The sequence below is a fragment of the Triplophysa dalaica genome, chromosome 1, assembly GCF_015846415.1.
Source record: "Triplophysa dalaica isolate WHDGS20190420 chromosome 1, ASM1584641v1, whole genome shotgun sequence".
NCBI lineage: Eukaryota > Metazoa > Chordata > Actinopteri > Cypriniformes > Nemacheilidae > Triplophysa > Triplophysa dalaica.
This window is the reverse complement of record NC_079542.1, coordinates 2,300,160-2,314,642: the sequence shown is the minus strand read 5'-3', so window position 1 is coordinate 2,314,642 and position 14,483 is coordinate 2,300,160. Positions and strand designations below refer to the sequence as shown.

General features: G+C 38.2%; 1 protein-coding gene across 4 annotated transcripts in view; it reads right to left on the bottom strand.

Moving 5' to 3' along the window:
- Positions 1-2,587: 2,587 nt before the first annotated feature.
- The window catches only part of lrp4 (low density lipoprotein receptor-related protein 4), a 72,935-nt gene continuing 61,039 nt past the window's right edge, over positions 2,588-14,483 (bottom strand). Inside the window, exons 22-39 of one of the 4 annotated variants that reach the window (XM_056749241.1) lie at positions 14,173-14,304; positions 13,429-13,569; positions 11,925-12,011; positions 11,664-11,835; positions 11,310-11,472; positions 10,763-10,988; positions 9,359-9,662; positions 9,054-9,272; positions 8,811-8,945; positions 8,401-8,509; positions 8,068-8,260; positions 7,828-7,941; positions 5,935-6,043; positions 5,760-5,818; positions 5,590-5,677; positions 5,369-5,513; positions 5,019-5,053; positions 4,102-4,240 (exon numbers count right to left, since the gene is read on the bottom strand). In XM_056749241.1, the coding sequence (XP_056605219.1) occupies positions 5,021-5,053; positions 5,369-5,513; positions 5,590-5,677; positions 5,760-5,818; positions 5,935-6,043; positions 7,828-7,941; positions 8,068-8,260; positions 8,401-8,509; positions 8,811-8,945; positions 9,054-9,272; positions 9,359-9,662; positions 10,763-10,988; positions 11,310-11,472; positions 11,664-11,835; positions 11,925-12,011; positions 13,429-13,569; positions 14,173-14,304 (2,429 nt within the window). In that variant the 3' untranslated portion in view covers positions 4,102-4,240; positions 5,019-5,020. Of the gene's footprint in view, positions 4,241-5,018; positions 5,054-5,368; positions 5,514-5,589; positions 5,678-5,759; positions 5,819-5,934; positions 6,044-7,827; positions 7,942-8,067; positions 8,261-8,400; positions 8,510-8,810; positions 8,946-9,053; positions 9,273-9,358; positions 9,663-10,762; positions 10,989-11,309; positions 11,473-11,663; positions 11,836-11,924; positions 12,012-13,428; positions 13,570-14,172; positions 14,305-14,483 lie in introns of all 4 variants that reach the window. The other 3 variants (XM_056749215.1, XM_056749225.1, XM_056749234.1) reach the window with 3 other exon arrangements.

Here is a 14,483-nt window from a genome sequence, read left to right as displayed (position 1 = left end):
GGTTAGTTACTCATTACTATTTATTCGTGGTTAGTTACTCATTACTATTTATTCGTGGTTAGTTACTCATTACTATTTATTCGTGGTTAGTTACTCATTACTATTTATTCGTGGTTAGTTACTCATTACTATTTATTCGTGGTTAGTTACTCATTACTATTTATTCGTGGTTAGTTACTCATTACTATTTATTCGTGGTTAGTTACTCATTACTATTTATTCGTGGTTAGTTACTCATTACTATTTATTCGTGGTTAGTTACTCATTACTATTTATTCGTGGTTAGTTACTCATTACTATACATTCGTGGTTAGTTACTCATTACTATTTATTCGTGGTTAGTTACTCATTACTATTTATTCGTGGTTAGTTACTCATTACTATTTATTCGTGGTTAGTTACTCATTACTATTTATTCGTGGTTAGTTACTCATTACTATTTATTCGTGGTTAGTTACTCATTACTATTTATTCGTGGTTAGTTACTCATTACTATTTATTCGTGGTTAGTTACTCATTACTATTTATTCGTGGTTAGTTACTCATTACTATTTATTCGTGGTTAGTTACTCATTACTATTTATTCGTGGTTAGTTACTCATTACTATTTATTCGTGGTTAGTTACTCATTACTATACATTCGTGGTTAGTTACTCTTTACCATTTATTCGTGGTTAGTTATTTATTCGTGGTTAGTTACTCATTACTATTTATTCGTGGTTAGTTACTCATTACTATTTATTCGTGGTTAGTTACTCATTACTATACATTCGTGGTTAGTTACTCTTTACCATTTATTCGTGGTTAGTTATTCATTACTATTTATTTGTGGTTAGTTACTCAATACTATTTATTCGTAGTTAGTAACTCAATAAGCCAATAAAAGAGCATTAAACATTTTACACCGGGCGCGAGATGACACACGGTTTGTTGCAACTTATCTACTTTGGACGAAATGTAAAACTATGAGTTCTAATGCATTTCTAATGGCCCGTTCCACACCCAACGACAAAGTGAGGCAATATAATTAAATTCAATGAAGAGTCGGCGACTTCCAGCGACATTGACCATAGGCGACAGGAAGTAGGCGTGTCTATCGACACGACAAAGTTGAGATTTGCTCAACTTTATGCAAATGATGAGTGACTTTCGGGAGCGGCTACCAATAGTAGTAAATCAGCAGAGCTCACGTCATCCGTCACTCCAGAGTTTGTTTATAAGTGTTACTAGAGCAACCAAAGCTAGAAACGCCTTCTAACCATCTCATAGCAAGAGACTAGTGTCACCTATTGTCACCGACGCTGCCCGTCTGAACGCGTTATCATTTTTCATTTTAAATTCTTTTGTTGTGTCGCGTCCGGTGTAGACACGTTTAGTCTAAATGATAACAATATAGTTCAAACAGTAGTGATGTTCTTTATTTTCTCGATATCACTTATTCTGGTCGATAATAAGCATTTGATAAATGACGTTCTTGATAAGTTTGTCTGAAATCATACATACCTTGTGACGGAGAGTGTGTTCAGTTAGTCACACCTGACAGCGTCTGAGAGCTTTGTATGAGATCTGACAGATGTTAAAGCAGATTAGAAGACAATAATCTGATAAATCTGTGTCGCTGTAAATATCTTCCTCTGTTTCATCTGCTGCTTTAGTCTGTGAGATTCTCTTCAACTAGTCTTTAAATGTCTTTCTATCGAATCATTTCTGATGGAGACTTTGGCAGGAACTACAGAAAGTGATTTAAGGGGGAAATGTTCTGCTTTTATTTCAAACGTTCTGTCATTCATTTTCATTTAAACTCAGTGAAGTTCACATGACTAACAGACACTAACCCAGCTGCTGTCAACTAGTGCACAACATTTAATCTGCTTTGTGTGTTTTAAAGCGAAAATAATACAATTTATATTGTGTTCAGACATGGTGTAATTTTTCTCATTGTAAAGCCACTTTGTGCAGAGTGCATTGCTTTGCCGCCCCTCAAATAAAGCTTTTTAATCATAACTCAACATTTTAATTAAACCAAAAACAAACAAAGAGTTTGATTCCAAAATGAGATAACTCCATTTTCTTCTTCTTTTAAGTCATGTTTTATTATTGTGCATTCCAATTAATATCAATCAAACTGCAGTTGGTTTGTTTTATAAATAATACAGCCAAATAACAGAATCTTTTTTTTTAAACTGAGTTTTCTCTTTTTTGGACCAAACTCTTCATATTCAGTTATACAATGCTGAAAAATCAATTATTTTGGTTGGTAATCTTATTTTTCTGATGTTAGATTGCACAAATATTATGATCAATTACTATATTTCATAAAATACCAAAAAATATGTGCCTCCCCTGGAACCATCTTGGGCCCCCCAGTTTGAGAACCACTGTTGTACTGCACAGTGCATAAAAATGTCAACTTGATAAAAAACTTTAAAATGCTGCAGATTAAACTTTGCATTAAACAAAGTGTAAACCTAGAGAATTATCAAGCCAATGTACGTTTGATATAAATATCACAGTGGTAAGGATATAGAACACATTCATAACACGTGTGATGCGTGTTAAAGATGGACAGGCAAAAAAGTGAGCCGTATTTAAAAGCAAATGCAGTTTTATATTAAAGATAGAAAAACGGCAGAATACATCACTGTCAGACACCTGGTTAGTATCGCAACTACATATACAGCATCTTTATATTTACATACAAATTACAACCAAAAACAAAGAAATTATAAATATCTTAGTTAACTTACAGCAGTTATACACGTGAACCGTATTTCTGGAACAATAAAGCACTCTGTTAAATAAAACCCTATCGTTCTCCAAACATATCAAGTGGTTATATCACGTAAATCAATCAAATCAATGCACGTCTGTTCGTGAAAATCTGTACAAACTTTATCAGGAAGAATAAGCAGTCGGGTTAAAGGTTAACTAAACTAAACGGCACTAAACTCTGGAGGCGTTCAGAGCGCGTGTCATAGCAGCAGATCATGTACCTGTTCTGGACAACTACTGAAACTTCAACATGCGCGTGTGACACGTGACGTCAAACACAAAATCAAACCAAAAAACATGTGAAGGCATCACAGTACATCAAAAATTGTTATAAGGAACGTGAGATTTAGCATTGAGACACGTTCATGAACTAAAATTATTTTTAAAATGAACATCAGCATACAAGGCAGTACAATAAATATTCTTTATGAAAACGTCACAATTCTGAGAATTTGGGGACTGTCAACGTTAAAAAGTACCTAAAAGAAACATTTTATCCAAGCAAAATATCAATAGTTATTGTCTCTTATGTATGTTGAGGTGAAGTATATCTGGGTGTGTTTTTGACGTCAACAGTGGTTTTGCTTAATGTGTAAAGTGCTGTACAGAGTCTGTCCGCATTGAAACGTCTGCACCAAATATGTACATGCACACACTGGCTTTAACATGAGAGCATCGCGCTCTGTGGACCATCATTTACTAGAAACACTAAAAGAAAATACAGATTCTTCCGGTGTGTGTGAATTTTGTCCTTTGGCACCATCACAAAATCCAATGAATCATTTAACAGTCCAAACACTTTAAAAACCACTTAAAACAAGACGATTAAAACCTGACGTCATGTACATAAGTTCATAAATACATAATGGCGATGCTGAGCTGAAAACATCTCAAGAAGCGTTGTGTGACAAATGTTTTACTCCGCAATGTGTAGAAAGAGGCTCAAAATATCAGTCAGTGTTTATTTCTCCGGTCCGTTGACTCCAGCAGGCTTCAGCTTTTCCATAAATCAAAGACCCAAAGGAGGCGAGGGGCGATCCAGAGAGAGAGAGGAGAGAGATAGGGAGATCACGAGATGATGTACTGTACGCGTTTCCATGCGTGTTTATGTTTTGTCACATGTAAACATTCACACTTCGCTCTCCGTGGAGGCTTTGCGGTTGGGGACCCAGCCGGTGTCAGGATGTGCACCGTGTCGTTGAGGCGTCACGGCGTGGGCGGTGCTGAGACTCGAGCACTCCGATTGGTCGCCCTGCAAGAGTTGCTCGGTCTCGCCGTCGTCCAGAGAGGCGGAGCTCGCCTGGAGAGACACGGTGTCTGTGCGCATGCAGGTGTGAAGCCCCGCCCCTCGACACACCTTCAGCTGTCTGAGATCTTCCCAGTAAAGATCTTCTCCTGAGAGCAGACACACCCCCTCCACGATACGGATCTTCTCTTTAGTGTAACCTCCCTCCACGACATCCTGGACCTGTGAACGTCACGCAATAACATGAGTGTACAGCGTCGCTTCAGTGTTGTTTAAATACAAACTGAATGAAGACATTTAATCAAGAATTCATGAATCTGTTTTTTGGTCCCAGAAAGTATTTTTGGAGCAATTATTTCATACATGTATAAACCAGTTTTGAGTTAATAGCAACATTCACAGGTCGATGAGAGCAGCATTAAAGTCCCCATGAACCGGAAGTTGCAATCGTTTTTACTTCCGCGTTTTGACGCATGTCCTAGAGAAATTGCACAAAAATTCGAAAAATAGTGGGCGTGGCTTTCGTCATTCTTTGCAATTTGATTGGATGTATAAAAACAACTGTTGCGTTCTCAAATGGAACTGGAAGCAGACTGACAGTTGAAGGGGAGGAGTTAACGGATGCTCCGCCCAAGCCGTCTAACATACATCATTTGAGATGGATAATCTCTACAGGACAGAAGTGCATTTTCAGATTTTAATTGAAGATTATGAAAGCACAGGATTTATAAAAAGAGAATGACCCACATTGATAAACGATTTACAATAAACACTGCAAAATTTCATGAAAAAAATAGGCATCGACATTTTTTATTTCACTGGGACTTTAAATACTGTATTCATGTATAACACTCCTTCAGAACTTAAAACTGAATTAAATCAATCCTTCATAGCAACACACCACAGTCCATGCTGACATTCAACAGAAATGTCATTTTATTTTCATCTTAACACAAACACTCAGTAAAGCTGTGTTGCTTTCACTCTCATGCACACACACCTTCAGTCTGAAATGTTTGTCATGCGGGACAGATGCTGTAAAACAAAAGATTCACGTCACTGAACTACCTTGACCGTCATTGAGTGGAAATGTCAGAAGGTGTAGGGAGAGAGAGAGCTGTAGGGCGGATTGAGATGCTGGGAGGAACATGACATGAACATGAACATCAGACACTTGTTCTTCATCCTAGAAACCTCACTGAGACATCAGCGGCCGTTTAGATCAGACCGTACGACTCTGACATCATCAATCGTGACATTAAACATGGTGTTTGGCTCGTGTACAGATATTCATAAACTCAGTGGTCAGTATGATTATTTTGTGAAACGAGACTATGAAAAACAGCGCACCTCTTTTTTATATCGCAGCTGGTTGTTTATGGAGGGTTTCTGGGCGTTGGTCTCGATCTTCACCTCCTGTGTTGAGGTCCTGTACGACGGGTTGCTGTACGTCAGGTTACTCACTCCTGGATCTGCAAACTTTAACTTTTTGTGCCTGAAAAACCAACCAAGAATGAGCGACCGACTCTCAGAGATGATCAATAAACGCTTGAGATAATCAGCAGATGCACCTGTAAATAATAAACGCTGTGATCAGTATCAGAATGGCCAGGACGGTAAGAGCTCCACCGATCACATAACTGATATGAGGCCCGTCATCTAAAGAAAATACAATAAAGCTTGTAGTTAAATGACAAGTCAATGTCGCACATTTAGATGAACAGAATGATGCAGGATTTACCGCCTGGTGCAGACACAACACTGTTCTGACTACAGTCGAGGTGATTTGATTTTGTGCAACTGCAAAGAGAAGAATTCATAAATGAATTATTATTCAACTTCATCAGACCGATCGGGTATAGCAACAAAGTCCAGTTGTCATGTATTGTTGTGTTTAATGTGGACGGGTGACTCACTTTATCGCTGAAGAGCCCGAGTGAGGTTTCCCTGTGTGGTCTTTGGGTCTGTTAGGGGCTTGAGTACCTGCCGCACCTTTCTCAGGTGAGATGGGAACATAACCAGCGACTGAAAGAGAAAAATAACTTCTCATAAACACACTGAACAAACTAGAGCTGTGATGCTACAACTCAAAGATCTTAATACTTCAAAAAAAGGGATGAAATCATCGTAGAATCTGATGCAGATCGAATATGAAACGTGTATTCTGTCAAGTTATTATAGTTATTAAAACTGAACACTTCTGTTAATTGAAATCAGATCCAATGGAGGTCAAATTATTCTAGAAAGATAGTCTCCGCTGATTTCAGAAATGAATTAAAACTGTCCATAAACTTATTGAAATAATAAAAGGACAATAGCACACAGCAAAATTGCAAAAAATGTAACTAAATTTATATGAAAACTAAAAATATAAAAACATGTAACTAATTCAAAAAAAAAAAGACTACAAATAAAAAAAACTTTACTGCGTTATTTATCAAATTTAGCATTTTTAATCAATTTGATATTATATTGATTTTACAATTTAATAATTGTTGTTAAGGACAGAATAGCATCTGAATAGGAATAAAAAAAAAAACCAACAATATAATAAAACAATGTATATATTTATATAATACAATAAAATAAAATATAGTTATATGACTAAAAATATGGCTGTCAAACGATTAATTGCGACTGACCCCAACCTTATCTTAATCACATCCAGAATTAAAGTTTGTGTTTAAATAATATACTTGTGTTTACTGTGCATATTCATGGCTATTAGACGCGTGATCTTTTAGGCGTAGGCGCCATCTTGAGGACCTGCGCAGGCTCACCGCAATGAGAACACGCAGATCAATGAATAATAATTTCACTCCCTTAAACAAATCCTGTCCATAGATTAATAAACCGTACCCACAAATTCTAACCCGTGCCTTCAGTTTTGTAAATAGTATATTTATAAATATACATATATATATATTTTTATCTGTACCACAGATACATAAACTGTGCTCACACTTTCCATTCCCACAGTTTTGCTAACTACACCCTAACTTTTTACCTTGTAAAAATGTTTTTTATGTAAAAAATGTATACATATATCATTTCATATTATATGAATAAGAGCGTGATTATATAAATGTAACGCTAGACAATGATGATAGAAAAAATGATTTTGCGTTAATGCCTTCAAAGATTTTAAAAGCGTTAATCTGAAAAAATGTATCGCATGCGTTAGCGTTGACAGGCCTTAAATAAATACATCTTAATATTTCCTAGATATATATACATTTACGGTATGTATTTGTGCTTATAAATCAAAAATAAATGATTAAACTAATATGCACAGTACACTGACATATATTGTGTAAACACAAACCTTCATTCTTGTTGCGATTTATCGCCAATAACTGACATAACTTTTTTTGATTATTGATAAACCGATTAATTTGACAGCTCTAAATACAATAAAAAAAACTAAAATAATAAAATAACTCTGGTATGGTAATGTTCGTTTTTTTAATATATTTCAACATCATTTAAGGAACTAAGAATGATTTACATTATTCAGTAAGTTATCGTTTGTGGTGTTTTCGTCAGCCCTAGGTTAGGATTTGTAAGGTTCTTTTTACAACACACATCACTGTAATGTTTTACACAAATTTTTGTGTGTAAAGAGTTTCTCCTCACTATCCTGTGCTGTCTTTTCATAAACTCATTCATTCTCCAAACAATCTGAAAGCAGACTTTGAGACCTTTATAACTGGATTTAAACACGTTTAACATGATCATCTTAACGTAAAACATTAGCACAGTATCTCGCTGCGGATGATGTGTTGATGTGAAATGAAAATGAGACTCACTGGTGGAACACGGCCGGTCGTCGGGTTCATCCGGACACGCGCACACGAAGCTGTTACTGCTCGCCAGACACAGATGTGTGCAGCCGCCATTATTCACAGCACAATAGTTTGTACCTGCAATGAGTCTGATGGTTACTGAGCTGTCGATCGTGAATCCTTCCGTATCACAGCAGATACAGACAGACACAGTTTAACATTCTCTCTACAGTGTCGTGACCAGTGGTCTCCCTCCAATCTTACCCGTCTGCCGTTGCGGCGACACCACTATGATGTCCATGAGACCCTCTACATTAGCCAGCACGGTCTCTTTACTACGACCCGTGTGCTTATCTACACGCTGAATCGACTTGGTCTGCCAGTCCGTCCAGTAAATCCAGCGGTCTTGCTGTGAGATTCGGGAAAAAGGAGTTAATGGAGAGAAGACCGGTTTGAACTGGGGACAAAGAAAAAGGTAAAGAGAGAGTGAAGAATGTGAAGAAACAGAGGGACCAGGAGATGAGATGATGTCATGCAGAACAGGTGATTGAAGACAGCGTGAGGATGAAGAAGAGTCATGTGATGATGGTCAAGTACCTGCGTGAGAGCGAATGGGTGCGAGACAGGGTTGACCAGAACCTGACGCAGTTTGCCATTCAAGTCAGAGCTTTCGATGCGGTCCAGGTGAGCGTCCACCCAGAAGATCCTACACATAAAAGCATGTGACAAGAGTCACTTCATCTGCTCATCGTGAATAATAAAGAGCTGAAGCCAGTGACTGTTAGTGCTATTAAGTAAATAAACTCAGGAACAGTGTGAGGTTAAGACGGTAGACGTTAAAGATCACCACACACAGACACAGTAAATGGGTCTGAGTGATCGTATCCACTGCTCTCTGTGAGAGAGCCTCTACACGACTCTTTTACGCCAGTGACTCATTTAAACTTCTGTTTAGATATGTTTATTGTACACTGCATGGGAGGAATCTGTATTGGTTTGTGTTTTACCTGCGCGTGTCATAGTCCAGCGTCAGGCCGTTTGGCCAACCCAGATCAGTGTTAATGAGAACCTTCCTGTCAGAACCGTCCAGATGAGCTCGCTCAATCTTCGCAATGTGACCCCAATCCGTCCAGAACAAGAATCTGGACATAAGCAGCCACAAAAATAACATTCAAACATCATAAATGAAATGTAACGCTGCTCGCACACAAAACCGAAATGAAATATTGATTTAAGCTTTAATGTCTTACCCCTTGCTAGGGAACACAGCGATCGCGCGCGGTTCATCCAGACTGTTGTTCACCAGAACCTTCCGTGACGAACCATCCAAGTGAGCCACTTCGATGGTGTTACGTCCAGTATCCGTCCAGTACATGTTACGGGCCACCCAGTCCACAGTGAGTCCATCGGTGGTCTTCAGACCCTGACCGATCACAGTCTCCATGTTGGTGCCGTCTAAATTCACCCGTCTGTAAATGACACAATCGCACGAGAGTTATGTTTGCTCGAGGATCAAACGAACGGTATAAAAATCAAATGAACACCTTCATCACACCTGATGACATCCAGAGACACATCCGTGTAGTACATCTTCCCCTCCACGCTGTCGTAGTCCAGAGATATGACGTTATGTAACTCGGGCACAGGGACGTGCACATCTGTGTGGTCGCTGGTGTCCAGAGAAATTCTGCGAACGCTGACACGGTTTGAGAACAGGAGGTATGTTTCCGGCAGAGGGTCACATGACCTGCTGTCGCTCTTGAGCAGGATACCGGTGGGACAGGCGCAGGACGTCCCGTTATGACGAGGCAGACACAGGTGAGTGCACCCGCCGTTTCTCCGCCCACATTTGTTAAAACCTTTAAAAGATGACGAGACAAAATAAAATCACATTTCTGATGTCTCCTCAAACTTTACTTTCTAAAGAGTGCATCATGATGTCATACTGTTGTATAAGTTAGAGTTACTGCAGCAGTTGAACAAGTTGACAAAAAGCTCGATCAGCAGAGGGCAGCATGTAAAAACGTCAAACTTTCTTGAACACGTTTCCAAACGTTTCACCCATTAATCAGTACAACCAAAGTGAATGACTAGTGCTGTCCAACACCGAGGGGTGGTTTTCCATTTAGTCCTAGTCTAAAATGAATGTTAGAGGTGTCTAAACTGAAAACAGTTACATTTCTTAAAATTAGCGCTTTCAAACGGTTAATCACGATTAATCACATCCAGAATAAAAGTTTGTGTTTACATTATATATATATATATATATATATATATCTGTGAAATGTGCATATTCATTTTTGTATTTATTAACAAAACATACACATACTTGTCTATATATTAAGGAAATATTTAAATGTATTAATTTATAATTACTAATAATTGAAATTCTAAATAAATGTTAAATAATTGTTGTATTTTATATTTTTCTTAAATATATGCATTTATGTGAATGTGTTCATAAATGCAACAATTCATTTGCAAAGTACACCGACATATACAATATAAACAGAAACTTTTATTCTGGATACCGATATAATCGTTTGACAGCCCTACTTAAAATACATCAGTGCCATTGTTTTGTCACAAAATGCGCACATGTAATATTTTTTTCTAAGCCGTGATTGTAAAAACAAGGATTCAGATCTGTCTTAAACTAATCCCTGTGTGGGAAACAGACCCCCAAACCTGATAAAAAAGTCCCATTGAAGAACATTCAAAGTGTTGTGGTGTCATTAAAAGATGTATGTAGCAAACAATAGGTAAGAAAATGAAATTTTGGAAATGCTCGAACTACTTCACAGCAGGAAAAACTTTCTGCTTTCCATTTAGAAATAACATTAAGATGACATCGTTTCAGAGTTGATTTTATTTCTTGTGAAGTGGCAGTTTTGGAGATACAAGCTTTCAGTCGGACAGCAATGATGTAAGAATGTGATGTGGGTGTACACAAACGTACCCAAGGGTCCAGCGCGGTCCACGGCCTGTATGTCCATGAGTCCGGGCAGGTTCGAGCGGACGGTGATGCTGTTTTCTCCCGTGTCTTTATCTGCTCTGTGTATACTTCTGCTCTGCCAGTCCGTCCAGTACATGTGAGCTCCCAGCAGCGTCAGTCCGTACGGATGCTGCACAGGAGATACCAGCGTCCTGCGGTTTAACCCGTTCAGATCGGACGCTTCAATCCTCTGTCAAAAAAAACAGTAGTAGGGACGTAAGGATTCGCTCAGCTCAACATGCGAGTCACGATACTGATCCCACGATGCCATTCATTCTCATTTTAATTTGATAAAAGGACAAATTAGAAACAAATTTCTTATTTTTCAAATGCTGCACACTTCTTTGTAATTTATTTTAGATTTTATGTCAAATGACAAAACTAAACAGCAATTTCAGAACAAATTCCAAATAAATCAAATCCACATTTTCTTGTTTTTTTTCCATTTAGGAAATTGCATATCCACGTTTTCCAAGTTTGAACACTCAGCTGACAGCATCAGGACACAAACCTCAGTATGAGCATCCGCCCACAGCAGCTGAGATGACGCTCGGTCTATAGCCAGTCCATTCGGCCAGCCCAGATTATTATTGATCAGAACCACACGCTCCGATCCGTCCATAGCAGAACGCTCCAACTTGGCGTGTTCACCCCAGTCGCTCCAGTACATGTACCTTAAAAAAGACAAATGATGTAAATCATGACATCCACAAAGCCAAGACACGTGTCTCTGACTAACCGTGTTCCTGAATTGAAGCAACAGAACTTTGAAGCCTGGCTCGTAAAAACATGACCTTGAATGCTAACAGAAACGTCACATGTCATGTCCTGAGGTCTTGAAAGCAATCGTGGCTGAATGGTTTACCCCATCTCGTGGTACAGGGCGATAGCACGAGGGCTGTCCAGGTTCTGCCACACCAGCACTTTTCTCATAGAGCCATTGAGATTGGCCACCTCGATGCGGTTTGTTCCGGTGTCCGTCCAGTAGATTTTCCTGCCCACTGAATCCACGGCCAGACCGTCAGTGGTCAACAGACCTGAACATGAAAGACGAGACTCGAGTTCATCTCGAGAGCAATGAGGCAGGTGAAATGCAGGAAATTAAACATGATCGTTTTCTGGGTACCGGTTGAGACGATTTCCTCTTGTTGTGTGCCGTTGACATTGCTTCTGCTGATCTTCTTTAATGTGCTGTCCGACCAATACACTTTACCTGTGGAAACACAAGAATATTCATCATAATGCAGCTTTCAAGAAGCAGGTTAGGAGTCATATATCATTAACCAATCAGCTTCAAGAATAGCAAAAGTTGGGACGCTGTAGGCTAAGGTCCAAATTTCATTGCAGCTTCAAAAGACTCTACATGACAGCAGCCGATAAGGGTGCTGTCTAGCCAAACAATTAGTCATCTTCCAAGTAAACTATAAAATCATATCCTTTTGAAACATAAATATACGCCGTCCACTGCCTCCATGTAGCCCGTCCACGAGTTCAAGTACTCCGTAATCCTGTCGGAAAGGTCATGCGTCACATAAGCGGAAGCTACGACCCAGTGTTTACGAGTGTGGAGAAAGAAGACTGTTCAAAAGTTCAAAACTTGACTCAAGGAAAAACTGTAAGTAAGGAAAAAACTACAATAAAAATGAATTAATCTTATATAGCATTTTATATATATTAAGAATAAAGCAATAAATGATCAAATGACAAAAGCATATGAAATTGCTAAAACTAACTAAAATTAACACAAAAACTAAACATCTAAAAATAAAAGCTAATTTCAAATATTAATAAACTAAATAAAGCTAAAATCAAAACTACAATAACTCTGACGTTGAAGGACACGTTATACTGAATATCTTTGTACAAGATTATCGTTTAAAATGGTCAGTTCGTGTGCGTGTCAGGGATGTTTAAATCTTTGGAAATCTGCGGCACGCGCACGTGTAAATCATAACTTCTCCTTTGAAAAAGTAAAGTAAGGGATTCATTTTATTGTTTCTGTAATATAATTACAGTAACTTCTGAAGTAATTAAACTAAATATTGTGTGTAATATTTGTGTGTGCAATAGTGTCAAAGTCTTATTTAAAAAGCATACTTTAATGTTTAATTCTCACATTTGTACTACTTTGGTCAGTTAATAAGAATACTTTAGTATATAGAGAATATATATTGTTTGAATGAACTAAAAGAGCCCTCTTTGAATCACTTAACTAATCAAGGTTTATATAGGATATAGATAGTAGTAAGTAAATAAATACTTTTTGGAGAGAGTTATTTGTATAGTCATCTAATTGTACAACTAGAAGTTTAAAATTTATTTTTAACTTGCACAGCATTGGTCACGATAATGACTAATTGTTTGGCTAGACAGCACCCTTATTCATCGGCTGGTGTCATGTAGAGTCTTTTGAAGCTGCGATTAAACTGAAATTTGGACCTTAGCGTACAGCCCCCCATTAAAGTACATTATATGGATAAAAACCCTGGAATGTAGGGATGTGCATTTGTTATCATATTTTATTTTGAGTACTAAAACGAGTACTCGATTAATTGGGGGCGGGGCCTTAGGGGGACACAATGAAAACTCTAGTAAAATATATAAACACGTGTTAAGGTCTGTTCACACACCTTCTACAGGATCCACACCGATCGCAATAGTGTTCTTCATGGATGAGTTGACTGCCAGGACGACATCAGCAAAGTACGGGATGTCCAGAGAAATCATTCTGACATCTGTCCGCCGGGCGAAGATGAGGAAACTGTTCATTCCTGTAATATGATAAGAAATTATTTGTGTTAAAGAAATCGTTTTTAATATACAATACCATTCAAAAGTTGATTAAAATCAGTTATGTGAACAGAAAATGTATTGTGCCGAGATTTAACGTGAACTCCTTCAACGTCTTTTAAAGAGCATCTGAAGAAACTGCTTTATAAAATTATTTCTGCAAATGTTATACAAGATAGACAGACTACATTAAAGATGATTTTAAATATTATGAATAAATAATTGTTTTATTTCTTTAGTCAACATATATTATTGGAAATATAAATATTTATTTTATATCTCTTCATCATAATCCCCTTTTTTTTGGAACTTTGTCATTCCAAAATCGTTTAGTTCAGTATTTTTCTAAAACCTGAAAAATCTTTTGAACAGTAGTGTTTCAGAGCTACACAAGGAAGCCGCTAACAGACGGAACTCAAGGTCAGCAAGAGTCCACCCCATGAGATCATCAGCACTGACGTGTCATTTCTGTGACCCCTGACCCCCCTCAGCAGGCTCAAGTTTTAAAGAAGATCCTGTACCACGGGCAGGGCGATAGCTTAGATATTCGAGAAGGCAACATGTGATCATGTGATCAACGTTACCGTGAGTGCAGGTCTTGCCATCCGCCTGCAGGTTGATGCCGGTGGGACACGCACAGCTCGAGCCTTTAGGGGTGGGCGAGAGGAGACACAGATGACTGCAGCCTCCGTTATTCACCGAACACGCCGTCTGAACTTTAAACAGAGAAAAAACACAGGTGAGAGAGGAAGGCACTGACCGTCCAATCAGATTTAAGACCTCTGTGTGTCTCAGTGGATCATAGCACATGAATAAGACTTTGTTTATATGCTGCTGTAAGACCTCATAATTACACACTTCTCTTTTAACTAGAGATGAATGTAAAAGTTTTGGA